The following is a 22,298-nucleotide window of genomic DNA, read 5'->3' as shown; positions in this document are numbered from 1 at the left end:
TCTGAATAAGATACTTTACTTGAAGGAGGTGCACCTGAGAAGACTTCTTAAAGAATTTTATTAAAGAAGGGCATATTTACCCACAGGCAAGTTCTCTGCTCAATAATTTATCAGGGCTCTGGCTCTGTGAACTGTTACTGTCACTTTGAACCATGTCAGTGTTGTGCAGAGAGTCATATTAAAAAAAAAAAAAAACAATAAATGGAGAAAAAGCAAAACTGAGATCTGGCCATGTTGCCAGATGTAGGAAAAAAAACTTGTTGACGTTGAAAGAATATGATGAAAACAACTGACAGACTTTATGGTGATGGATTCCTAATAATCGGACACTCCTTGTAAGTAATTCTGATTTGCTTATTGGATGAATTAGGTTTTCTCTAGTGCTTCAAGAAAATAATAGTTGTTTTCAATAAATAGCTATTCTGAGAAAAATTTAAAGACACATAAGCCAAAATGTTTTTCAAGTAGATAGAGAAAAAAGGTATAATGTATCTGATGATGGTATCAGATGGTTTTGTTTTGTTTTGTTTTTAGAACTGTATTTATTTCCCAGTCACTCCTACTCCTTCACCCTGAGTGGCTGCATTACTTCAAGGCAGGGGTCTCTGGCTTCATGGAGAAGAAAATGAGTTCTCATTTCAGACTTCCTATGCTGAAAGGTGGTCCAGCAGGGCTGAGGGAGCTCGGGAAGGTTCTGGACTCAGGGCAGGCAGGCACGCGGCAGGGACCCTGCCCTGTGGGATCTGCCTGGCTTCTCTGACAGAGAAGCAGAACTGCTGGCATCACCCACCTGACTCCCTGCATGCATTCCAGAGCTGGAAATGAGCTCATCAGAGCGAAAGGAACTTATGAGCGCCATAATTTGGGCCTGAGGTATCTGCATCTTCTCAGAGCAGAACATATGAGAAAAAGCTAATATTCATGAATCCATTCTATCTTGACATCACCATTTGCTTTGGCTAACGGTCTACATGTGCGACCTTTCCCACCCACCGTGTACCCTCTCAACAGTTCAGTATACCTGAAGGACTTCATTTTTACTTGTTGTTCACCATCTTCCATTCTACAAAAAAGCAGGATAAAATATCAAACTACATGAAACAGATTTTCGGTAATTCTTGAGAAATAAATGTGGGATTAAGTCCAATCATCCTAATTCCTATTAAGTCTTTAGTTATACATGCTACCCTGAGCTCCTAATTGAAACAATTATTACTGTCTGCATGGGCTGCTCTCCTACTAAAGCTGACAGGTGCCTCATCCCCATCAGGTAACAAAACTATGTGAACTGACAATGAATAATAATTACTGCTCTATTTAGAAATTATCCCATGCCAATCTTGAAAAGGAATATAATGTTCATAGAAATAACATTAAATAAAATAGCTATTTTTAAAACATTGATGGATTAGCCAAAAATTTTATAATAGCTCTATTAAAATAGCCTGAAAATACATTAAGAATCTCAGATCTTTAATCAAAAGGAATTCATTTTACCTGAAAATTCATCTAGATGGTAAGAAATATTTTTAAAAACTGGAAACCGATCACTTGCCAATAATATTAATTTTCACATTAGTATATGCCTTAGCAGAATATACTAAATGTATATATATGTGTGTATAAATATTTATATATACATATACATACATACATGTGCTATATGGGTCTGTGTTTATTCATTCAGAAATGTAGTCGCCAGACCACTACCAAAGTGAAATATACTGATGATGATAGAATACTTTCCACATTAAAAAACTATGCAGACGGAATAGGTTTTTTTAAATATGTATTTTTAAAAATACATTCCCAAATGTATCATTTTTTGAAAGGGCATTTTAAAAATTCAGGGCAAAGCACCCATAATCTCATCTGGAAATAATCAGTCAATATTTCAATGGGTCTCCCTCCAATCTCTTTCCTAGACATGTATCTAGATACATACAAAAAATAGCTTTGACTATTTTACTTAGCTATGGGGTTGGTGGTGGGGCATGCGAGGATATTTATGTAGATGTGTGTTTTATATATATATGTATATATATATAAAATAAACAAAATTCAGATCATAGTGTAAAATTTTTCATGTCTTGCCTTATTCATTTAACGCTGTAACATAAATATTTTCCCATAGCTTCAAATATTCTTGGAGAATATGATTTGTAGTGATTAAATAGTGGCCCATTGGTTAGCTACACTATAGTTTATTTAATAATTTTCTATTATTAGATATCTCAATATTCTAATTTTTCAATATTATAAATAGTATGACTAATACTATTGTGGTACATGCATCTTTGATGATTCTCCTAGGATTAAACCCTTAGACATACAATTTATGGATAACTATTTTAAGGCTTCTGACTCATCTTGCCAAATTTCCCTCTTAGAAGACTCAACAATCATCATTTTCCAGGCTTTGAAAAAAGTTTGACCTACCTTTGAACTATTTTATTCATGTGATGTATTTTATTTGAGGTTTCAAGAATATTTTTTGCTTACAAAAGATAAATATATGCTGTTTATAGAAAAGTTAATAAAATTTATGAACAGATGCATATAAATATTCCAAATAAAAAAGGACCACTAAGATAAAACCTTAATCAAAGGATGCTTTTCCTTATTACTGTCTAAATAAATAGCTTTGATGATAGTTTATCAAAAATATTTTCACATGTGTTATTTCATTCTCACAGCATTTAAGAATCATGTAGTTATTACTATCCCCGATTTTACAGATGAAGGAATTGAGGCCCAGTATGGGTAATGACTGCTCAAGGTCACAGACCTAACAGGAGGCCAGTAAAACTTATTCTGTGCTGGCTGGTGTACCTTCCTCTATGCCTTGATCATTGTCAGCCTGCTCTGTGGTGTAAAATTAAACAGCTTCTTTGAAGCAAAAGAGAGGGTTAGATTAAGTCAGCTCCTTTTTTTCCCCTCTTTTCTGCCTGACTTCATATTTATGGACTAAAACAGAAAATAATTATATAGATGAATGATTTTCTTCCTAATGGTCTGGAATTATATATACATATACATTACTTCAATCTCAAAAGGTAAAGTTTGGCTGTTTTAAATCATGCTTTTGCTTTGATTATACGTGTTTTAGCAAATTAACTCACTGACTGAACTTGCCTCCTTGGTGAAATCCAAACCTACTGTACTTAGGAAATCCAAATACACTTTTATTTAATGGTCCCTTGCGGAATAGAATAAAGGCACGACGTTGTTAGTCATATAATTCATTTCTTTGTTTGCAGCATGCACCTAGATAATTAGTAAATTTGTTCTTTGTATTTTTCTCCATGCTGGCATTTGGTCTACAGTCATAATATTTTATTTATGAATTTTAATAAGCTCTCTGATATTAATAACATTCACATTACTTAGATGCATTTTCTTAGTGTAGCATCTTATATTACAGTAACATAATTTTTTCAAAACACAGTGCAAGCTTTCCTTGAAAACTACTTTCACTGCATTTTGAATCCCTAAATCAACGAAACACAAACAAAATTGGAAGCAAATACGGTCAAAACAGCCTCCAGATTTTCTGCTTTCTTTTTTTTCTTTCTTTCTTTTTTTTGGTGGTATGTGGACCTCTCACTGTTGTGGCCTCTCCCGTTGCGGAGCACAGGCTCCGGACGCACAGGCTCAGCAGCCATGGCTCACGGGCCCAGCCGCTCCACGGCATATGGGATCTTCCTGGACCAGGGCACGAACCCGTGTCCCCCGCATCGGCAGGCGGACTCTCAACCACTGTGCCACCAGGGAAGCCCCAGATTTGCTGCTTTCTATGCCTTTCTCTTTTGAAAATTTTCTTCCTTCGGTTTCTGAGATGTCGCTCCCACTTCAGAGCCTTGTCTCCTCACCTTCTGGGTAGGCGTCCCCTCTTCTCTGAGCCCCCCAGTCTTCCCACTCCATACATGCATCCATGCCAGTCCACTTGCTCTCTGTACATTAATGGTGTCTGAATCTCCATCTCCGGGCCAGGCCTCAACCCTGAGTTCCAGACCTTCATATCCATCCACCTACTTGGAAGATCCCATAAACATCACACTCTCATTGTGGCCAAAACTGAACTCATCATCTTTCCCTCAGCCTCTGTGAACGAAAATACCATCCTCCATCTAGGTGTCCAAGTCAGAAAACCTGGATGCTTCTTACATTTCCGCTCTCCCCCATGAACAAGCACGAAATCTTAGAGATTCTAACTTCTAAATGTGCCATAATGTGTCCCTCCCTTTCCATGCCCTTCCTGCCTAGGGCCACTCTCTTGGACCAATGCTCAGAAAAACCTATACCCTAGCAAACATCTCTCAGCTGTTTTCTCTGCCTGCTGGATTTTCCTCCTTCAGCCCATCCTCCATGCTGTTTCCAGAGTGATCCTTTGAAAATATAAATCTGTACCACTTCACACTTACTAGGACAACTTTTTTTTTAATGGAAAATAACAAATGCCAGCAAGAAAATGGAGAAATTGAATCCCTCACACATTTCTGGTGGGAATGTAAAATGGTGCAGGCACTGTGGAAACCAGTTTGGTGGTTCCTCAAAAACCAAACATAGAATTACCATCTGAGGGGCTTCCCTGGTGGCTCAGTGGTTAAGAACTCGCCTGCCAATGCAGGAGGCATGGGTTCGAGTCCTGGTCCGGGAAGATCCCACATGCTACGGAGCACCTAAGCCCGTGCTCTACAACTACTGAGCCTGTGCTCTAGAGCCTGCGAGCCACAACTACTGAGCCCGCATGCCACAGCTACTGAAACCCGTGTGCCTAGAGCCCACGCTCCACAACAAGAGAAGGCACCGCAATGAGAAGCCTGCGCACCGCAACGAAGAGTAGCCCCCGCTTGCTGCAACTAGAGAAAGCCCACACACAAGCAACAAAGACCCAATGCAACCATAAATAAATAATTAATTAATTTTAAAAACTGATGAATCTCCAAAAAAAAGAAAAAAGAATTACCATCTGACCCAGCAATTTTACTCATAGGTATATACCCAAAAGAATCGAAAGCAGGGACTCAGATACTTGTACACCAATGTTCATAGCAGCATTATTCACAATAGCCAAAGGGTGGGCACAACCCAAATATCCACCAAAAAATGAATGGTTAAGCAAAATGTGGTATATACATACAATGGAATATTATTTAGCTGTAAAAAAGAATGACATCCTAATACATGCTACAACGTAGGTGAAATTTGAAAACATTACACTAAGTGAAATAAGCCAGAGACAAAAGGACAAATATTGTATGATTCCAATTATGTGAAGTGTCTAGAACAGGCAAATTCTTAGAGCTAGAAAGTAGGCTAGAGTTTACCAGGGGCTGGGGGAAAAGGGGGTATGGAGAACTACTATTTAGTGGGTACCGTGTTTCTGAGTGGGGTGATGAAAAAGTTTCAGAAACAGTGGTGATGGTTGTACACACCATGAGTGTAATTAATGCCACTTAATTGTACACTTAAAAGTGGTTAAAACAGCAAATTTTATGTTACATATATTTTACTACAATAAAACGTTTTTTTAAAAAGTGCAAAGGCAAGCAAAGTTTTTAAAACGTAATCTGATCAAGCTCTTCTCATGCTTAAAATCCTTCCATTTTCCTTATTGCATTCAAGACACTTTTCAGATTCTTTAGCAAAGACACTTTTCAGACGCTTTAGTTCAGCAGAGGTTCATGACCTAGTCCATGTTTACCCCTCAAGTCTCATAGCCCACCCACCTCACCTCCTGGTGTGCCCTCTGCTCTACTGTGACAACCACTTGTTTCCTGATCAGCAGTGTGCTGCTTCATACTCTGTGCTTCTGCACAGCTGTTCCTTCTGCCTGAAGTACCTTCTCTACTCCTGCTCTGAACGGCTCATTTCCATTCTTCATTCAAAACTTAGCTTAAGTCAACACCTCCAGGAAGCTGTCCTTCACTCTGATCCCAATATTATGTAAATACCCAACTTTCCTTGTTGCCATAATACCTAGGGTCCCCCTTATGGAAGCTATCATGATGGGCAATAACTATTTGTATCTTTCCCATTTGTACAAGTTTCTTGTATCTTATCTGTGTGTCTCCCTCCTGGTCTACTGGGTATCATATAGCAGGTACTCAGTAAATGTTAATGACTACATTCCAGGGAATCTTCATCAATGACCCTTTTAAAGAACCAGCTCTCCACTCAAACCCACAGTGCTGCAGAAAGGGTGAACCATCTCACATATTCTTCTTTGTTTAAATATATCCAACACTTGGAGGCTCCACCAATGAAATCAACTTCATGCCCCGAGTCTCTGGGAAGGATGCTATACAGTCAGTACTTCGTAAAATCCATAAAGTACTTTGACATCCCTCATTTCATTAGAGAGAATGGAAAATGGTGGGATGAAAGAAGGATTGGGGCAGAATGGAGACGCTCTGGGATAGATAATGGGCAAATCAGTGGGGTGTACGCTCTCTTTATGCTGCTACTCTAGGCCGTCTTCAAGCAGGAATTATGTCAAATGATAGTCCAGGGCTTACCTGCTGCCACTGGATGCTGATATTTCTACCCTTGTTGAAAGGAGATAGGAAAAGGGATTCTGAGAAAGTTTTTCCACCACTTTTTCTTTCATGATTCCTGACCTGGAAGGAGGGAGGCCTTGGGTCACCCCTACCAGACATGCTGGAAAATGGACAGCATGGTTGTTCTCATGTGCTAGAAGCACCCTCCCCTCCAGTTGCAGAGAAACAGGAACCAGGGTGTAATGAGGAAACTACCACACTGACAATCAGGCATTCCAGCTAGCTGGATAATGATGGGCAAGGCACTTGATATTTCTGAGTTCCAGCTGCTTCATTTTCTAAAATGCGGGTAATTGACTAAATAATCTCTAGTGTTGCCTTCTGCCAAAAAAAAATCATTATCTGTCATTACTTTGCATGTTTCTAGTATTTCCCGTGTCACTGCCCTCATTTTCCCATTCACTCTCAAAACCACTATAAGGTCTCAACCATGCCCCTACGTCGCTTAAAATCATGTGACTCTAGTTCTCACTTGAAAGCCACATTCTTATTCAGATATTAAGAAAGAACAACGGTGCTTATGGTTCTAAAGAAAATAAAAAAGGACTGACAGTCACTTCTAGCTCGAGGTGAATGGGGACTAACCAACTGATAACCTAGGATGTAGCACAGCAAACAGTTCTAGATAGACTGTCACTTGATCAACTAGTTATTTACAATCATCCACATTATTGGAAGAGACTAAGAGAATACAGACAACCAAAAGCAGCAGATAATCTTCAAGTCATTTATATGTGTCTTGGGAAGTGTGCTGGTACTTATATTTGAATGACACTGAATCTGCTGTCTTGGAAACTGAAGCTAAAGTATATAAAGTGTCCTTCGAAGAACTGAGTTATAAAGAGCTATGATGTTTCATTACATCCTCATCCTGTCCCCCACTCAGGATTTTTCCCTTCGTTCATGATTTACATAAAGTACCAGCCTAAAATGAATTGCTCTACATTGCTATATTTACTGTGCCCTATTACTTCCACCAGATCAACCCCAGCCTTGGGGAGGTCATTAAAGAATATTTGGGACTGCAAGCTGCATTAGGCAATAAAAACGAATCAGGAGATAGTAAGTATTCTCAACATTGATTGTATAATCTACTTGGCTTACTAAACAGGGAAAACGAGAGTTTTATTTGATTAAAGTCGCCACAGATAACCAAGGGTTGCTTGTTACACGAATGATGAGTAAGGAAAGAAGCAAGTGGTGATTATTATTGTAAGCCAAACATGCAAGAAGATGTTCTCCTCAGAGTCAAGTATTTCAATTAGGAAGGCAAATATCTTCCTGTGACCATAAATGTTAAGCAAATTAACCTCCAGTTGACCTTCCTGGATACCTAATAACCTTCAGAGTTGGATCAGTCAATGACAGAGGGGGCAGCTGGGTGGATAAATAATTGACCCTATCCAAATTTTTAATTACCATGTAATTAAAAATAATGATTTAAAAAGTAGTCTTTTTCTAAAGAAGATGTGGTATATACATACAACAGAATATTACTCAGCTGTAAAAAACAATGAAATGATGCCTTGTGCAGCTACATGGATGGACCTACAGATTATCATACTAAGCGAAGTAAGTCAGGAAGAGAAAGATACCATAGGATATCACTTACATATGGAATCTAAAATATGACACAAATGAACTTATCTATGAAACAGAAACAGACTCACAGCCATTGAGAACAGACTTGTGGTTGCCAAGGAGGGGGAGGGGGAGGGTTGGATTGGGAGTTCGGGACTAGCAGATGCAAACTATTACATATAGAATGGATAAACAACAAGGTCCTACCGTATAGCACAGGGAACTATATTCAATATCCTGTGATAAACCATAATAGAAAAGAATATGAAAAAGAATATGTATGTATATGTATAACTGAATCACTTTGCTGTACAGCAGAAACTAACAACACTGTAAATCAACTATACTTCAATAAAAAAATAAATAAATAGAAACTAAAGGTTTTAATTTGTTTTTAAAAGAAAAAAAAAGTAATATTTTTCTTTCTTCCCTGGAGTCGAAGATTTCCTGGGGTTAGAGGAACAAATTCACTTACTGGGATGGGTCTGAATCACTCCCTTTTCGTTTTCTTGGAAACTCTGTCACATGTGGGCTGAAGGATCCAATAGTTGCTGGTTTTGTCCATGGGCTCAGATGACTGGAAACCATGGCAGCAATGCACTGGTTCCCTTGGATCAACACTTTACCTATGAGACATAAAGCACAGTAAGGCATCTTTTGAAACACTGACTTTTACTTTATACATATCCATATCCCACATTTTAAATGGCTTTTTACTTTGATATTTTAAAATGTCAACTAAACAGCAACATAACATAGAATGAAAGACTAATCATGTACACCCAAATATTAGTTAGAAATGTATTGTTAGTCTATATTTTTAAGTTTACTTTCCCTATCTAATTGGAAAAAAATATATGGATATTGTAGGAAATATGGAAAACACAAAAGAGTAGAAAGGAAGGGGGAGAACCAAATCTCACCAACTAATATTACTATTTAGAATTACTTCCTTGTAGAAATTTTTCTACAGTTGTTATTATAGTAATTGAAGTCATAGTGTATACTCTGCATTATTTGCATATCATTGTGATAATAACTTTACAGTGTTATTACAAATTCTTTACAAATGATTCTAATGGCTGCATAATATACCATCGTGTAGCTGTGTCATAGCTACTTAACCACTCTTCTATTGTTGGAATGTATATTTGGTTTTTTTTCACTATCATAAATATGTATGGTGCTTTCATCTATGCGTATAAAACTTTTTATCTACCAGTTATTTCTTTTCATCTTCTAGCTATTATTATTATTTTGGGGGGATAGCATCCCAGAAATGAGTTAACAAGGTTAAGGGACATGAATATTTTTAACCCTGAATTGCTAAATATGATAGTAAAATCTTTTTGGTCTAAACTGTAGTTTACTAAATGTTTTATAAAATGTAAAAATCAGAATCACTGAACTAAAAATAACTTATAGTCTAAATGTAGGCCTCTCTGAATATATTTCTCATATTAAAATTGACCTAACAAGTTTAAACTCATTTGCATCTTATAACATAGACTGAAATATATAAGCAATATTTACAAGGAGAATGCAATACATCTTACAGTAAGAGTGGGAGCTTTTTAACACATCTCTAGCAGTAACTGATAGAGTGAGCATTCAAAAATAATGATACAAGAAATCTGATCCACACAACAGACAAGCTTGATATGATAGACATATACAGACCACTATACCTAGCAGCTTCAAAATCCAGTGTTGTTTGTTTTGAGGTACCCGTGGGGCATTTATACTGGACCAAAAAGACTGATATTATACATGAAACATTTTCTGACTACAATGTAATTATGCTAGACACCATAAAAAGACTGAAATTTAATGAGCTAATTATTTTATGAAATTAGGAAAAGAAGACTAAAATAAATCTAAAGAATTAGGAGAAAGGAAATCATTAAAATAATACCAGAAATAATGAAATAGAATACAAATTAGTACAGATCAAAAAAGCTAAACATAGGTTCCTCCAAAACACTGGAAACTCTAATAATCTTATGGCAAGATTTTTCCAAAAAACGGAAAGAGGGAATAAATGAATAAAGATAGGAATGAAGATGGGGTCATAATTTTAGATGCTCTAGAGATATAAAAGATAAATTCTCATGAATTTAGAAAAACGTTATTCTAAAAATTTGAAAATTTAGATGAAATGGAAAAATTCGTAGGGAATTTTTTTAAATTGAGGTATAGTCGATTCACAATATGTAATTGTGACACACTAATCGTGTTAGTTTCAGGTGTACAGCAAAGCGATTCGATTGTACATATATATAATATATGTACTTTTTCAGGTTCTTCTCCATTAGAGGTTATTACAAGATATTGAATATAGTTCTCTCTGCTATACAGTAAATCCTTGTTGTTTATCTATTTTATATATAGAAGTGAGTATCTGTTAATCCCATACTCCTAATTTATCCCTCCTCCCACTTTGTCTTTGGTAACTATAAGTTTCTTTTCTATGTCTGTGAGTCTGTTTTGTAAATAAATTTATTTGTATTACTTTTAAGATTCTACATATAAATATATCATATTTGTCCCTAGAGAATTTTAACTGACAGAAAACAAAGCAAAGAGAAATAAAAACCTGCACATTCCTATATTCTTTCTTACATATACTATACCAATATACAGTAAACTCAACTCTTTTTATGAGGCTTATAGAAATTTGATATTAAAATTCAACAATGGCAATATAAGAAAGGATAACTATAGGCCCATCTCATCCATGAACAAAGATACAAAAATCTTAACAAAATATTAGCAAACAAAATTCAGAAATGTATAAAGAGAATAACCCATCATGACCAAGACAGCTTTGTCCCAGGAACACAAGACTTGTTTAATATTAGTAAATTAATGAATATAATTTACCACAGTAGCAGCTTAGTGAAAAAATATGATTATCCTAATAGATAAAGAAATATTGACGAAGAAACACTGAAAGAATTCTTTTTACAATCAGAAACAAGATCTTTTATCAGTACCCCTTTCAACACTGTATTAGAAGAACTGCTGGTAGAATAAGGCAAGAAAACAATATATGAAGTATAAGAATTGGAAAGGAAGAAAAAAAATTTGTCATTATTGGGAAATGACATGATTGAGAATACAAAAAACACAAAATAATCAACGTATAAATTATTAAAACTAGGGAGTGTATCGAGGTTGGCTGTTTGTAAAGTCAATATATAAAAATCAACTGCTTTTCTAATCACCAGTAACAAACTATAAGAAAATGATATTTTAAAAAACATAATTTATAATAACTTCAAAAAATATATAGTACCTAAAGGATAAATGTATTTAGAATAAATGTATAACCTAATAAAAGTATACAAGGTCTCTCTGGAGAAAATTATAAAAATTTATTTAAAATATTGAAAAAGATTCAAATAAATGGAAACATACACCATGCTTATGGACTGGAGGTCTCAATATCAAAGATTCCAATTCTCCTAAAATAGATGTGTAATTCCTCTCAAAATATTCTTTTTGGGTGGGACTTCACAAGCTGAATATAAAATGCACATGGAAGTGCCATGAGTTATGAACGGTCAAGGGAAATGTGGGAGAACTGGACCTCTCATATATCAAGACATTATAAAGCTATGGCAATTAAGACAGTGTGGTATTGGCGCAGGGAGAGACCAAAGGAAAAGAACGGAGAGCCCAGACATGTAAATACGGATATCTGCTAAATGTCAGAGATGGAATTTTCAGATCAATGTGAGGAGACCAGCTTTCTAATAAACAGTCCTGGGCCAACTGATTTTCTCTATGATAAAGAATAAAAACAGATCCCCTACTACTATATGCCAAATATAAAAACCAAACCAAATATAAACATTCAATCCAACTGGATTGAAGGCCTAAATGTAAAAGGCCAAAATAAACAGAGAATACTCTGAAGGAGAAAGAATATCTTTGTTATTGGCGTAGAAAGAATTTCCCAAAACAAAAACTAAAAACAATAAAGGAAAAGACTGATCAATTCAATCTTCTTAAAATTAAGTTAACGTTGATCAAAAGACACTATAAAGAGAATAAAACCGCAAGTCACAGACTGGGAGATGTTTGTTACACACATAAACAATAAAGTGTTACCATGTAGACTGTATAAAGAATGCCTTTGCATCATTAAGAAAAAGACCAACACAAAAACCCAGCAGAAAACTGGATAAAAGACTTTAATGGGCACTTCATAAAAGAAATTCTAATTGTCAGTACAAAAATGAAAAGATACTCAATCTCATTAGTAATCAGGAAAACCCAAAGTAAACTATAGTGATAGACTATATACCCCTCTAATGGCTACAAATGAAAAGTTTGATGAGACCAAGTGTAAATGAGAAAACAGAGCAATGGAAAGAGAAACGGAACACTCATGCTCTGTTGGTGGGAAAGTACATCGCTACAACACTTTGGAAACCTTTTTTGCATTACTTAATAAGGTAGAACACATGCAAATAATATGGTTTAGCATTTCACTTCTAAGTACATGGAAAACTCTTAATATATCTAAAGAGATACGTACAAGAAATACATTCACAGCATTGCTTGCAGTTGAACAACAAAAAATGAGAACTGGAAACTATAATTTCCATCAACAGACGGATAAATTGTTTATTCATTGAATGGAATACCAAGAATAGTAAAAATGAATAAAGTACTCATATACTTTATATATATATATATATAAATATATATAAATATACATAAATATATACATTTTGGATGAATCTCAAAATAATGATGTTAGGTTAAAAAAAAAAGTCACAGACAAAACAGTAGCATGTTTTTTAAAAAACTGTATAAAGTTCAAAAGCAGGTAAAACTAATATGCATTTACTGATATCTACATAGGTTACCTCACTATATAGAAAAGAAAGGGAACAGCTAACACAGAAGTTAGAATTCTCTTTGGGAGAAGAAAGGGGGGTGCGATCAGTGAGGGATATACAGGTACCTCTTTTTTTTTTTTTTGCCTTTGCTCTGTTGAGGTAGGTTCCCTCTATTACCACTTTCTGGAGAGTTTTTATCATAAATGGGTGTCGAATTTTGTCAAAAGCTTTTTCTGCATCTATTGAGATGATCGTATGGTTTTTATTATTCAATTTGTTAATATGGTGTATCACCTTGATTGATTTGCATATATTGAAGAATCCTTGCATCCCTGGGATAAATCCCACTTGATCATGGTGCATGATCCTTTTAATGTGCTGTCAGATTCTGTTTGCTAGTATTTTGTTGAGGATTTTTGCATTTATATTCATCAGTGATATTGGTCTGTAATTTTCTTTTTTTGTAGTATCTTTGTCTGGTCTTGGTATCAGGGTGATGGTGGCCTCAAACAATGAATTTGGGAGTGTTCCTTCCTCTGCAATTTTTGGGAAGAGTTTGAGAAGGATGGGTGTTAGCTGTTCTCTAAATGTTTGATAGAATTCACCTGTGAAGCCATCTGGTCCTGAACTTTTGTTTGTTGGAAGATTTTTAATCACAGTTGTAATTTCATTACTTGTGATTGGTCTGTTCATATTTTCTATTTCTTCCTGGTTCAGTCTTGGAAGGTTATACCTTTCTAAGAATTTGTCCATTTCTTCCAGGTTGTCCATTTTATTGCCATAGAGTTGCTTGTAGTAGTCTCTTAGGATGCTTTGCATTTCTGCGGTGTCTGTTGTAACTTCTCCTTTTACGTTTCTAATTTTATTGATTTGAGTCATCTCCCTCTTTTTCTTGACAAGTCTGGCTAATGGTTTATCAATTTTGTTTATCTTCTCAAAGAACCAGCTTTCAGTTTTATTGAGTTTTGCTTCTATTTCATTTATTTCTGCTCTGATCTTTATGATTTCTTTCCTCCTGTCTTTCCCTAGTTACTTTAGGTGTAAGGTTAGATTGTTCATTTCAGATTTTTCTTGTTTCTTGAGGTAGGCTTGTATAGCTATATATTTCCCTCTTAGAACTGCTTTTGATGCATCCCCTAGGTTTTGGATCATCGTGTTTTCATTGTCATTTGTCTCTAGGTATTTTTTGATTTCCTCTTTGATTTCTTCAGTGATCTCTTGGTTATTCAGTAACGTATTGTTTAGCCTCCATGTGTTTGTGTTTTTTACATTTTTTTCCCTGTAATTGATTTCTAATCTCATAGCGTTGTGGTCAGAGAAGATGCTTGATACGACTTCAATTTTCTTAAATTTACTGAGGCTTGATTTGTGACCCAAGATGTGATCTATCCTGGAGAATGTTCTGCACACACTTGAGAAGGAAGTGTAATCTGCTGTTTTTGGATGGAATGTCCTATAAATAACAATTAAATCTATCTGGTCTATTATGTCATTTAAAACTTCTGTTTCCTTATTTATTTTCATTCTGGATATCTGTCCATTGCTGTAAGTGAGGTGTTAAAAGTCCCCCACTATCATTGTGTTACTGTCGATTTCCTGTTTTTTAGCTGTCAGCAGTTACCTTATGTATTGAGGTGCTCCTAAGTTGGGTGCGTATATATTTATAATTGTTGTATCTTCTTCTTGGATTGATCTCTTGATCATTATGTAGTGTCCTTCTTGTCTCTTGTAACATTCTTTATTTTAAAGTCTATTTTATCTGATATGAGTATTGCTAATCCAGCTTTCGTTTGATTTCCATTTGCATGGAATATCTTTTTCCATCCCCTCACTTTCAGTCTGTATGTATCCCTAGGTCTGAAGTGGGTCTCTTGTAAACAGCATATATATGGTTCTTGTTCTTGTACCCACTCAGCAAGTCTGTGTCGTTTGGAGCATTTAATCCATTCACGTTTAAGGTAATTATCGATATGTATGTTCCTATGACCATTTTCTTAATTGTTTTGGCTTTGTTTTTGTAGGTCCTTTTCTTCTCTTATGTTTCCCACTTAGAAAAGTTCCTTTAGCATTTGTTGTAGAGCTGGTTTGGTGGTGCTGAATTCTCTTAGCTTTTGCTTGTCTGTAAAGCTTTTGATTTCTCCAGTGAATCTGAATGTGATTCTTGTGGGATAGAGTAATCTTGGTTGTAGGTTCTTCCCTCTCATCACTTTAAGTATATCATGCCACTCTCTTCTGCCTTGTAGAGTTTCTGCTGAGAAATCAGCTGTTAACCTTATGGGAGTTCCCTTGTATGTTACTTGTCATTTTTCCCTTGCTGCTTTCAATAATTTTTCTTTTTCTTTAATTTTTGCCAATTTGATAACTATGTGTCTCAGCGTGTTTCTCCTTGGGTTTATCCCGTATGGCACTCGCTGCACTTCCTGGACTTGGGTGGCTATTTCCTTTCCCGTGTTACGGAAGTTTTCGACTATAATCTCTTCAAATATTTCTTCGGGTCCTTTCTCTCTCTCATCTCCTTCTGGGACCCCTATAATGCAAATGTTGTTGCGTTTAATGTTGTCCCAGAGGTCTCTTAGTCTGTCTTCATTTCTTTTCATTCTTTTGTCTTTATTCTGTTCCGCAGCAGTGAATTCCACCATTCTGTCTTCCAGGTCACTTATCTGTTCTTCTGCCTCAGTTATTCTGCTATTGATTCCTTCTAGTGTATTTTTCATTTCAGTTATTGTATTGTTCATCTCTGTTTGTTTGTTCTTTATTCTTCTAGGTCTTTGTTAAACATTTGTTCCATCTTCTCGATCTTTGCCTTCATTCTTTTTCTGAGGTCCTGGATCATGTTCACTATCACTATTCTGAATTCTTTTTCTGGAAGGTTGCCTATCTCCACTTCATTTAGTTGTTTTTCTGGGGTTTTATCTTGTTCCTTCATCTGGTACAAAGCCCTCTGCCTTTTCATCTTGTCTGTCTTTCTGTGAATGTGGTTTTTGTTCCACAGGCTGCAGGACTGTAGTTCCTCTTGCATCTGCTGTCTGCCCTCCTTACAGGTACTTCTAAGGAATTCATGTTCCACTTCTTAACCTAGGTGTGGGTTCACAGAGAATTGTTTTGTTTTCATCCTTTAAACTACATATATAATTTTTACAGTCCTCTGTAGGTGTAATGGATCTCGCCACAAAGAAGGGAGGAGAATAATTTTACCAATGATCATTGGGAATTGTTTCTAATTTACTATATCCCAAGACTTTTAGGCCTGGACTCTCCTCATGGGACCAATTCAGGACCATCAGATACCACATGAGACTAATTACCGTTTCAGCCCCTAGGCTCCGTTCGAAGGTATTTTGAATGGCAGAACACCATCTGTCTCCAGAGAAAAATGTGGGGAAATTTATTAGATTAAATAGCAGATCAATAGGAAAAATTCAGTATGTAATATTAGACCCCTCCCATTTCCCTCCCATCCCCCAACACAGACTCAAGCAGGCACACTCTCTCCCTCACATAAGTTCAAAACAGAAATAAAATGAAGATCCCTTTTTGCCTCTCATTCTAGAAGTCAGGATCTCCACGTTTTAATCCTACTTTCTAATTAACCTTGAAAATAAGAAATGGACTATCAGGCAGAATAATATACTTCTTTTCACGAAATCAAAATCCGAATCACCTAAGGGGCTTATTTTTATATTCCTTAATGGGTGGGGGATTATTGCCCCATAATTAGCTATGTTCCATCATGAAGCTATGTCAGTAGACGTGTATTCAAAACAGGGCTTTCTGTAAACAAAAGGAAAAGATGGGTCAATGGGACTATGTGGTTCTGGAAGAAAGAATCTGTTCCTTGGAAACAATTCATATAGTGGATTTTTATTTGTTAGGTGACTCACAGTTTAGAGAGTAAAGCTTTCTTTTTAATCTTCCAGTTTACTTTACTTTCAGCCTCCACATATACTTATGTAGAAGATGAGATCATGTGTTGAGAACTGAAATTTAACTCTGCTTTTATATAACTCATTTTGGAGATATGATTTAACACTTTGGTATTGTCTTTCCTTGCCAAATTGGGTCACTTCTCAATGGCCAAAGTAATTTGTGTTATTTAACACTCGGTAAAATAACGCAGAATTTAGATTGAAAAAAGATATTGTGATTATCTTTTACAAAGGAAGTTTGTGGTTTTATTTAAAATGAGATCCACAGTAAATCTCTCTCCACTCTACGTGCATCTCCCTGGTGATGGTAATCAATCTAACAATATTTTAAAGTATTTAGTATCAACTCCTCAAGCATGGAAATAAATTGTGGGAAATGAGCTGCTGCTTAGGAGCCATAGGCAGGGGAGACCAAGTAGCCACGTGGCTTAGACCCATAGTTACAAAGCGGCTCAACTTTAAAATTTGACACTATGCTTGAGGGAATATATTTACAAACATACATATACATGTGCACACACATCTGATTCACAGAGGTGCAATGGCAGGATGGAAAAAATATACTTCTTTAAAAACAAAAAATTTTGTCCCATTACCTAGTTTCCTTACCAGTGTGCTGCATGTTAAAATTTATATAAAATTTAAATTATTCCATGAATAATTTTTGTTGTTAAAAACCATTTTTTCAATGTAAACATTTAAATTACTTCCTTAAAAAATGGAAGTGGCCTTTGCTCCTTATCTTCTGAGAGTCTATACCCACAAAATCTTTTTAAACTGGTCTACACATGTAAGCTGAGGCACCTGGTGGTCTAGTGTCTAGGATTCGACGCTTTCACACTATAAACTGGTGTTATTTTTTTCCTTTGGACAAGTCATTTAACATATCTGAGTCTGTTTCTTTAATACAGAAGTAATTTCCTGCAAACCTCATGGTTTCTTTTGGGAATCAAATAATGTATTTGAAATCTATTTGAAAGCCAAAAGTTTAATGATGCTAAGTAACTAGTCCAGCTAAATTTGAGTCCAGTGTTTTTGTTTTGTTTTACTTTTTGTTTTCCAAAGGAAAATTTTTTAAAATTTAAGTATGGCTGATAGAGGGACTCCTCTGGTGGTGCAGTGGTTAAGAATCTGCCTGCCAATGCAAAGGACACATGTTCAATCCCTGGTCCGGGAAGATCACACATGCTGCGGAACTGAGCCTGCGCGCCACAACTACTGAGCCTGCACTCTAGAGCCCATGTGCCACAACTACTGAAACCCGCAGGCCCTAGAGCCCGAGCGCCACAACTACTGAGCCTGCATGCTGCAACTACGGAAGCCCACGCACCTAAAGCCTGTGCTCCGCAACAAGAGAAGCCACTGCAATGAGAAGCCTGCACACCACAACGAAGAGTAGCCCCTGCTTGCTGCAACTAGAGAAAAGCCTGCATGCAGCAACAAAGGCCCAATGCAGCCAAAAATAAATTTAAAAAAAGAGTACAGTTGATGTACAGTATTACATAAGTTACAGGTGTACAATATGGTGATTCACAATTTTTAAAGGTTATATTCCATCTCTAGTTATTATAAAATATTGGCTATATTCCCTGTGTTGTACAATATACCATTGTAGCTTATTTTATACATAATACTTTGTATCTCTAAATCCTCTACTCCTATAGTGCCCCTCCCCCTGCTCCCCTCTCCGTACTGGTAACCACTAGTTTGTTCTCTACATCTGTGAGTCTGCATTTTTTTTTTGGTTACATTCACTAGTTTGTTCTATTTTTTTGGTTCCACATAAGTGATATATGATATTTGTCTTTCTCTGTCTGACTTATTTCACTTAGCATAATACCCTCCAAGTCCATCCATGTTGCTGCAAATGGCAAAATTTCGTTCTTTTTTATGGCTGAGTAGTAGTCCACTGTGTGTGTGTGTGTGTGTGTGTGTGTGTGTGTATGTGCGCGCGCGCGCGCGTGTGTATCATATCTTCTTTATCCATTCATCTTTTGATGGACATTTAGGTTGCTTCCACATCTTGATAATTGTAAAGAATGCTTCTATGAACATTGGGGTGCATGTATCTTTTTGAATTAGTGTTTTTTGTTTTTTTCCAGATAAATACCCAGGAGTTGGGAATTCCCTGGCAGTCCAGTGGTTAGGACTCCATGCTCTTCACTGCCAAGGGCCCAGGTTCAATCCCTGGTTGGGGAACTAAAATCCCATAAACTGTGTGGCACGGCCAAAAAAAACAAACAAACAAACCCAGGAGTAGAATTGCTGGTTCATATGATAGTTCGATTTTTAGCTTTTTGCAAAACCTCCATACTATATTCCACAGTGGCTGCACCAATTTACATTCCCACCAGTAGTGTACAAGGGTTCCCTTTTCTCCCATCCTTGGCAACACTTGTTACTCGTGATAGTTTTAATGACAGCCATTCGGACAGGTGTGAGGTGATATCTCACTGTGGTTTTGATTTGCATTTCCCAGATGATTAGCAATGTTGAGCATCTTTCCATGTGCCTGTTGGCCATCTGCATGTCCTCTTTGGAAAAAATGTCTATTCAGTTCTTCTGCCCGTTTTTTAATCTGGTTGTTTGGTTTTTTTATGTTGAGTTGTATGAGCCATTTATATATGTTGAATATTAGCCCCTATCAGTCATATCATTTGCAAATATCTTCTCCCATTCAGTAGGTTGTCTTTTTGCTTTGTTGATGGTTTCCTTTGCTGGGCTAAAGCTTTAAAGTTTAACTAGGTCCCACTTGTTTATTTTTGCTTCTATGTTCTTTGCTTTTGGAGCCAGATCCAAAAAAACTGCTACAATTTATGTCAAAGAGTATTCTGCCTATGTTCTCTTATAGGAATTTTATGATTTCCAGTCTTACACTTAGGTCTTTAATCCATTTTGAGTTTATTTTTGTATATGGTGTTAGAGAATGTTCTAATTTAATTCATTTTTTTCTTTTTGCTGTATGCGGGCCTCTCACTGTCACGGCCTCTCTCGTTGCAGAGCACAGGCTCCGGACGTGCAGGCTCAGCGGCCATGGCTCACGGGCCTAGCTGCTCTGCGGCATGTGGGATCCTCCCAGACCAGGGCACGAACCTGTGTCCCCTGCATCGGCAGGCGGACTCTTAACCACTGCACCACCAGGGGAGCCCTAATTTCATTCTTTTACAAGTAGCTGTCCAGTTTTCCCAGTACCACTTATTGAAGAGACTGTCTTTTCTCCATTGTATATTCTTGCCTCCTTTGTCACAGATTTACAATAAGTGTGTGGGTTTATTTCTGGGCTCTCTTTTCTGTTCCAATGATCTATGTGTCTGTTTTTGTACCAGTGCCATACTATTTTGAATAGTGTAGCTTTGTAGTATAGTCTGAAGACAGGGAGTGTGATTTCTCCACCTCTGTTCTCTTTTCTAAAGACCGTTTTGGCTATTCGAAGTCTTTTATGTCTCCATACAAACTTTAAAATTATTTGTTCTAGTTCTGTGAAAAAAAGCCACTGATATTTTGATAGGGATTACACTGAATTTGCAGCCTGCCTTGAGCAGTATGGTCATTTTAATAATATTAATTATTCCAATCCAAGAACATGGTATAGCTTTCTGTTTGTGTCATCTTCAATTTATTTCAACAGTGTCTTATAGTTTTCTGAGTACAGATCTTTTACCTCTTAGGTAGGTTTATTCCTAGGTATTTTATTCTTTTTGATGCAATGATTGTTTCCTTAATTTCTCCAATAGTTTATTGTTAGTGTATAGAAATGCAACATTTCTGTACATTAATTTTGTATCCTGCAACTTTACCAAATTCATTGATGAGCTCTAGTAGTTTTCTGATGGCATCTTTAGGATTTTCTATGTGTAGTAGGATGTCATCTACAAAGAGTGACAGTTTTACTTCTTCTTTTCCAATCTGGATGACTTTTATTCCTTTTTCTTGTCTGATTTTTTATCTAGGACTTCCAGTACTATATTGAATAAAAGTGGTGAGAGTGGGCATCCTTGTCTTGTTCCTGATCTTAGAGGAACTGCTTTCAGCTTTTCACCACTGAGGACGATGTTAGCTATGGGTTTGTCATATATGGCCTTTATTATGTTGAGGTATGTTTCCTCTATGCCCACTTTCCTGAGAGGTTTTTTTTTTTTTATCATAAATCGACGTTGAATTTTGTCAAAAGCTTTTTTTGTATCTATTGAGATGTGCATACAGTTTTTAATTCTTCAATCTGTTAATGTTATATCACACTGACTGATTTGTGAATATTAAAAAATTCTTGGATCCCTGGGATAAATCCCACTTGATCATTGTGTATGATTCTTTTAATCTACTGTTGGATTCAGTTTGCTAGTATTTTGTTGAGGATTTTTGTATCTATGTTCATCAGTTGATACTGACCTGCAATTTTCTTTTTTTGTGATATCTTTGTCTGCTTTTGGTATCAGGGTGATGCTGGCCTCACAGAATAAGTTCAAGAGTGTTCCTTCCTCTACAACTTTTTGGAATAGTTTGAGAAGGATAGATGTTAACTCTTCTCTGGATGTTTGGTAGAATCCACCTGTGAAGCCACCTGGTCCTGGACTTTTGTTTGTTGGGAGTTTTAAAATTACTGATTCAATTTCAGTACTGGTAATTGGTCTGTTCATATTTTCTATTTCCTTTTGGTTCAGTCTTGGGAGATTTGCACCTTTCTAAGAATTTGTCAATTTCTTCTAGGTTGTCCATTTTATTGACATAGAGTTGTTCTTAGCAGTCTCTTATGATCCTTGGTATTTCTGTGGTGTTGGCTGTAACTTCTCCTTTTTCATTTCTGATTTTGTTGATTTGGGCCCTCTCCCTTTTTTTCTAGATGAATCTGGTTAAAGGTTTATCAATTTTGTTATCTTTTCAAAGAAACAGCTTTTAGTTCCATTGATCTTTTCTGTATTTGTCCCTATTTCATTTATTTCTGCTCTGATCCTTATGATTTCTTTTCTTCTATTAATTTTGGGTTTTGTTTGTTCTTCTTTCTCTAGTTGCTTTAGGTGTAAGGTTAGGTTGTTTATTTAAGATTTTTCTCCTTTCCTGAGGTAGGCTTGTATCACTATAAACTTCCCTCTTAGAACTACTTTTGCTGCATCCCCTAGGTTTTAGATAGTCATGTGTCTGTTTTCATTTGTCTCCTCTTTGATTTCTTCAGTGATCCCTTGGTTGTTTAGTAGCATATTGTTTAGCCTCCAAATGTTTTGTGTTTTTGTAATTTTTCTTCTGTAGCTGATTTCTAGTCTCATAGCATTGTGGCCAGAAAAGATGCTTGATGTGATTTCAATTTTCTTAAATTTACTGAGGCTTGTTTTGTGGCCTAGCATGTGATCTATCCTGGAGAATGTTCCATGTGCACTTGA

At 36.3% G+C, this 22,298-nt stretch overlaps 1 protein-coding gene across 1 annotated transcript in view; it reads right to left on the bottom strand.

Moving 5' to 3' along the window:
* BMAL2 (basic helix-loop-helix ARNT like 2) overlaps nucleotides 1-8,766 on the bottom strand; it is a 55,696-nt gene extending 46,930 nt beyond the window's left edge. Inside the window, exons 1-3 of the mRNA XM_007446309.1 lie at nucleotides 8,620-8,766; nucleotides 6,522-6,623; nucleotides 1,022-1,063 (exon numbers count right to left, since the gene is read on the bottom strand). Coding sequence (XP_007446371.1) covers nucleotides 1,022-1,063; nucleotides 6,522-6,623; nucleotides 8,620-8,732 — 257 coding nt within the window. The 5' untranslated portion in view covers nucleotides 8,733-8,766. The remainder of the gene's footprint in view (nucleotides 1-1,021; nucleotides 1,064-6,521; nucleotides 6,624-8,619) is intronic.
* Between the last annotated feature and the right edge of the window lie 13,532 nt (nucleotides 8,767-22,298).

This window comes from Lipotes vexillifer, unplaced genomic scaffold (genome assembly GCF_000442215.2).
Source record: "Lipotes vexillifer unplaced genomic scaffold, Lipotes_vexillifer_v1.1 scaffold477, whole genome shotgun sequence".
In the NCBI taxonomy this organism is placed as follows: domain Eukaryota; kingdom Metazoa; phylum Chordata; class Mammalia; order Artiodactyla; family Lipotidae; genus Lipotes; species Lipotes vexillifer.
This window is presented reverse-complemented; position numbering and strand designations above follow the sequence as displayed.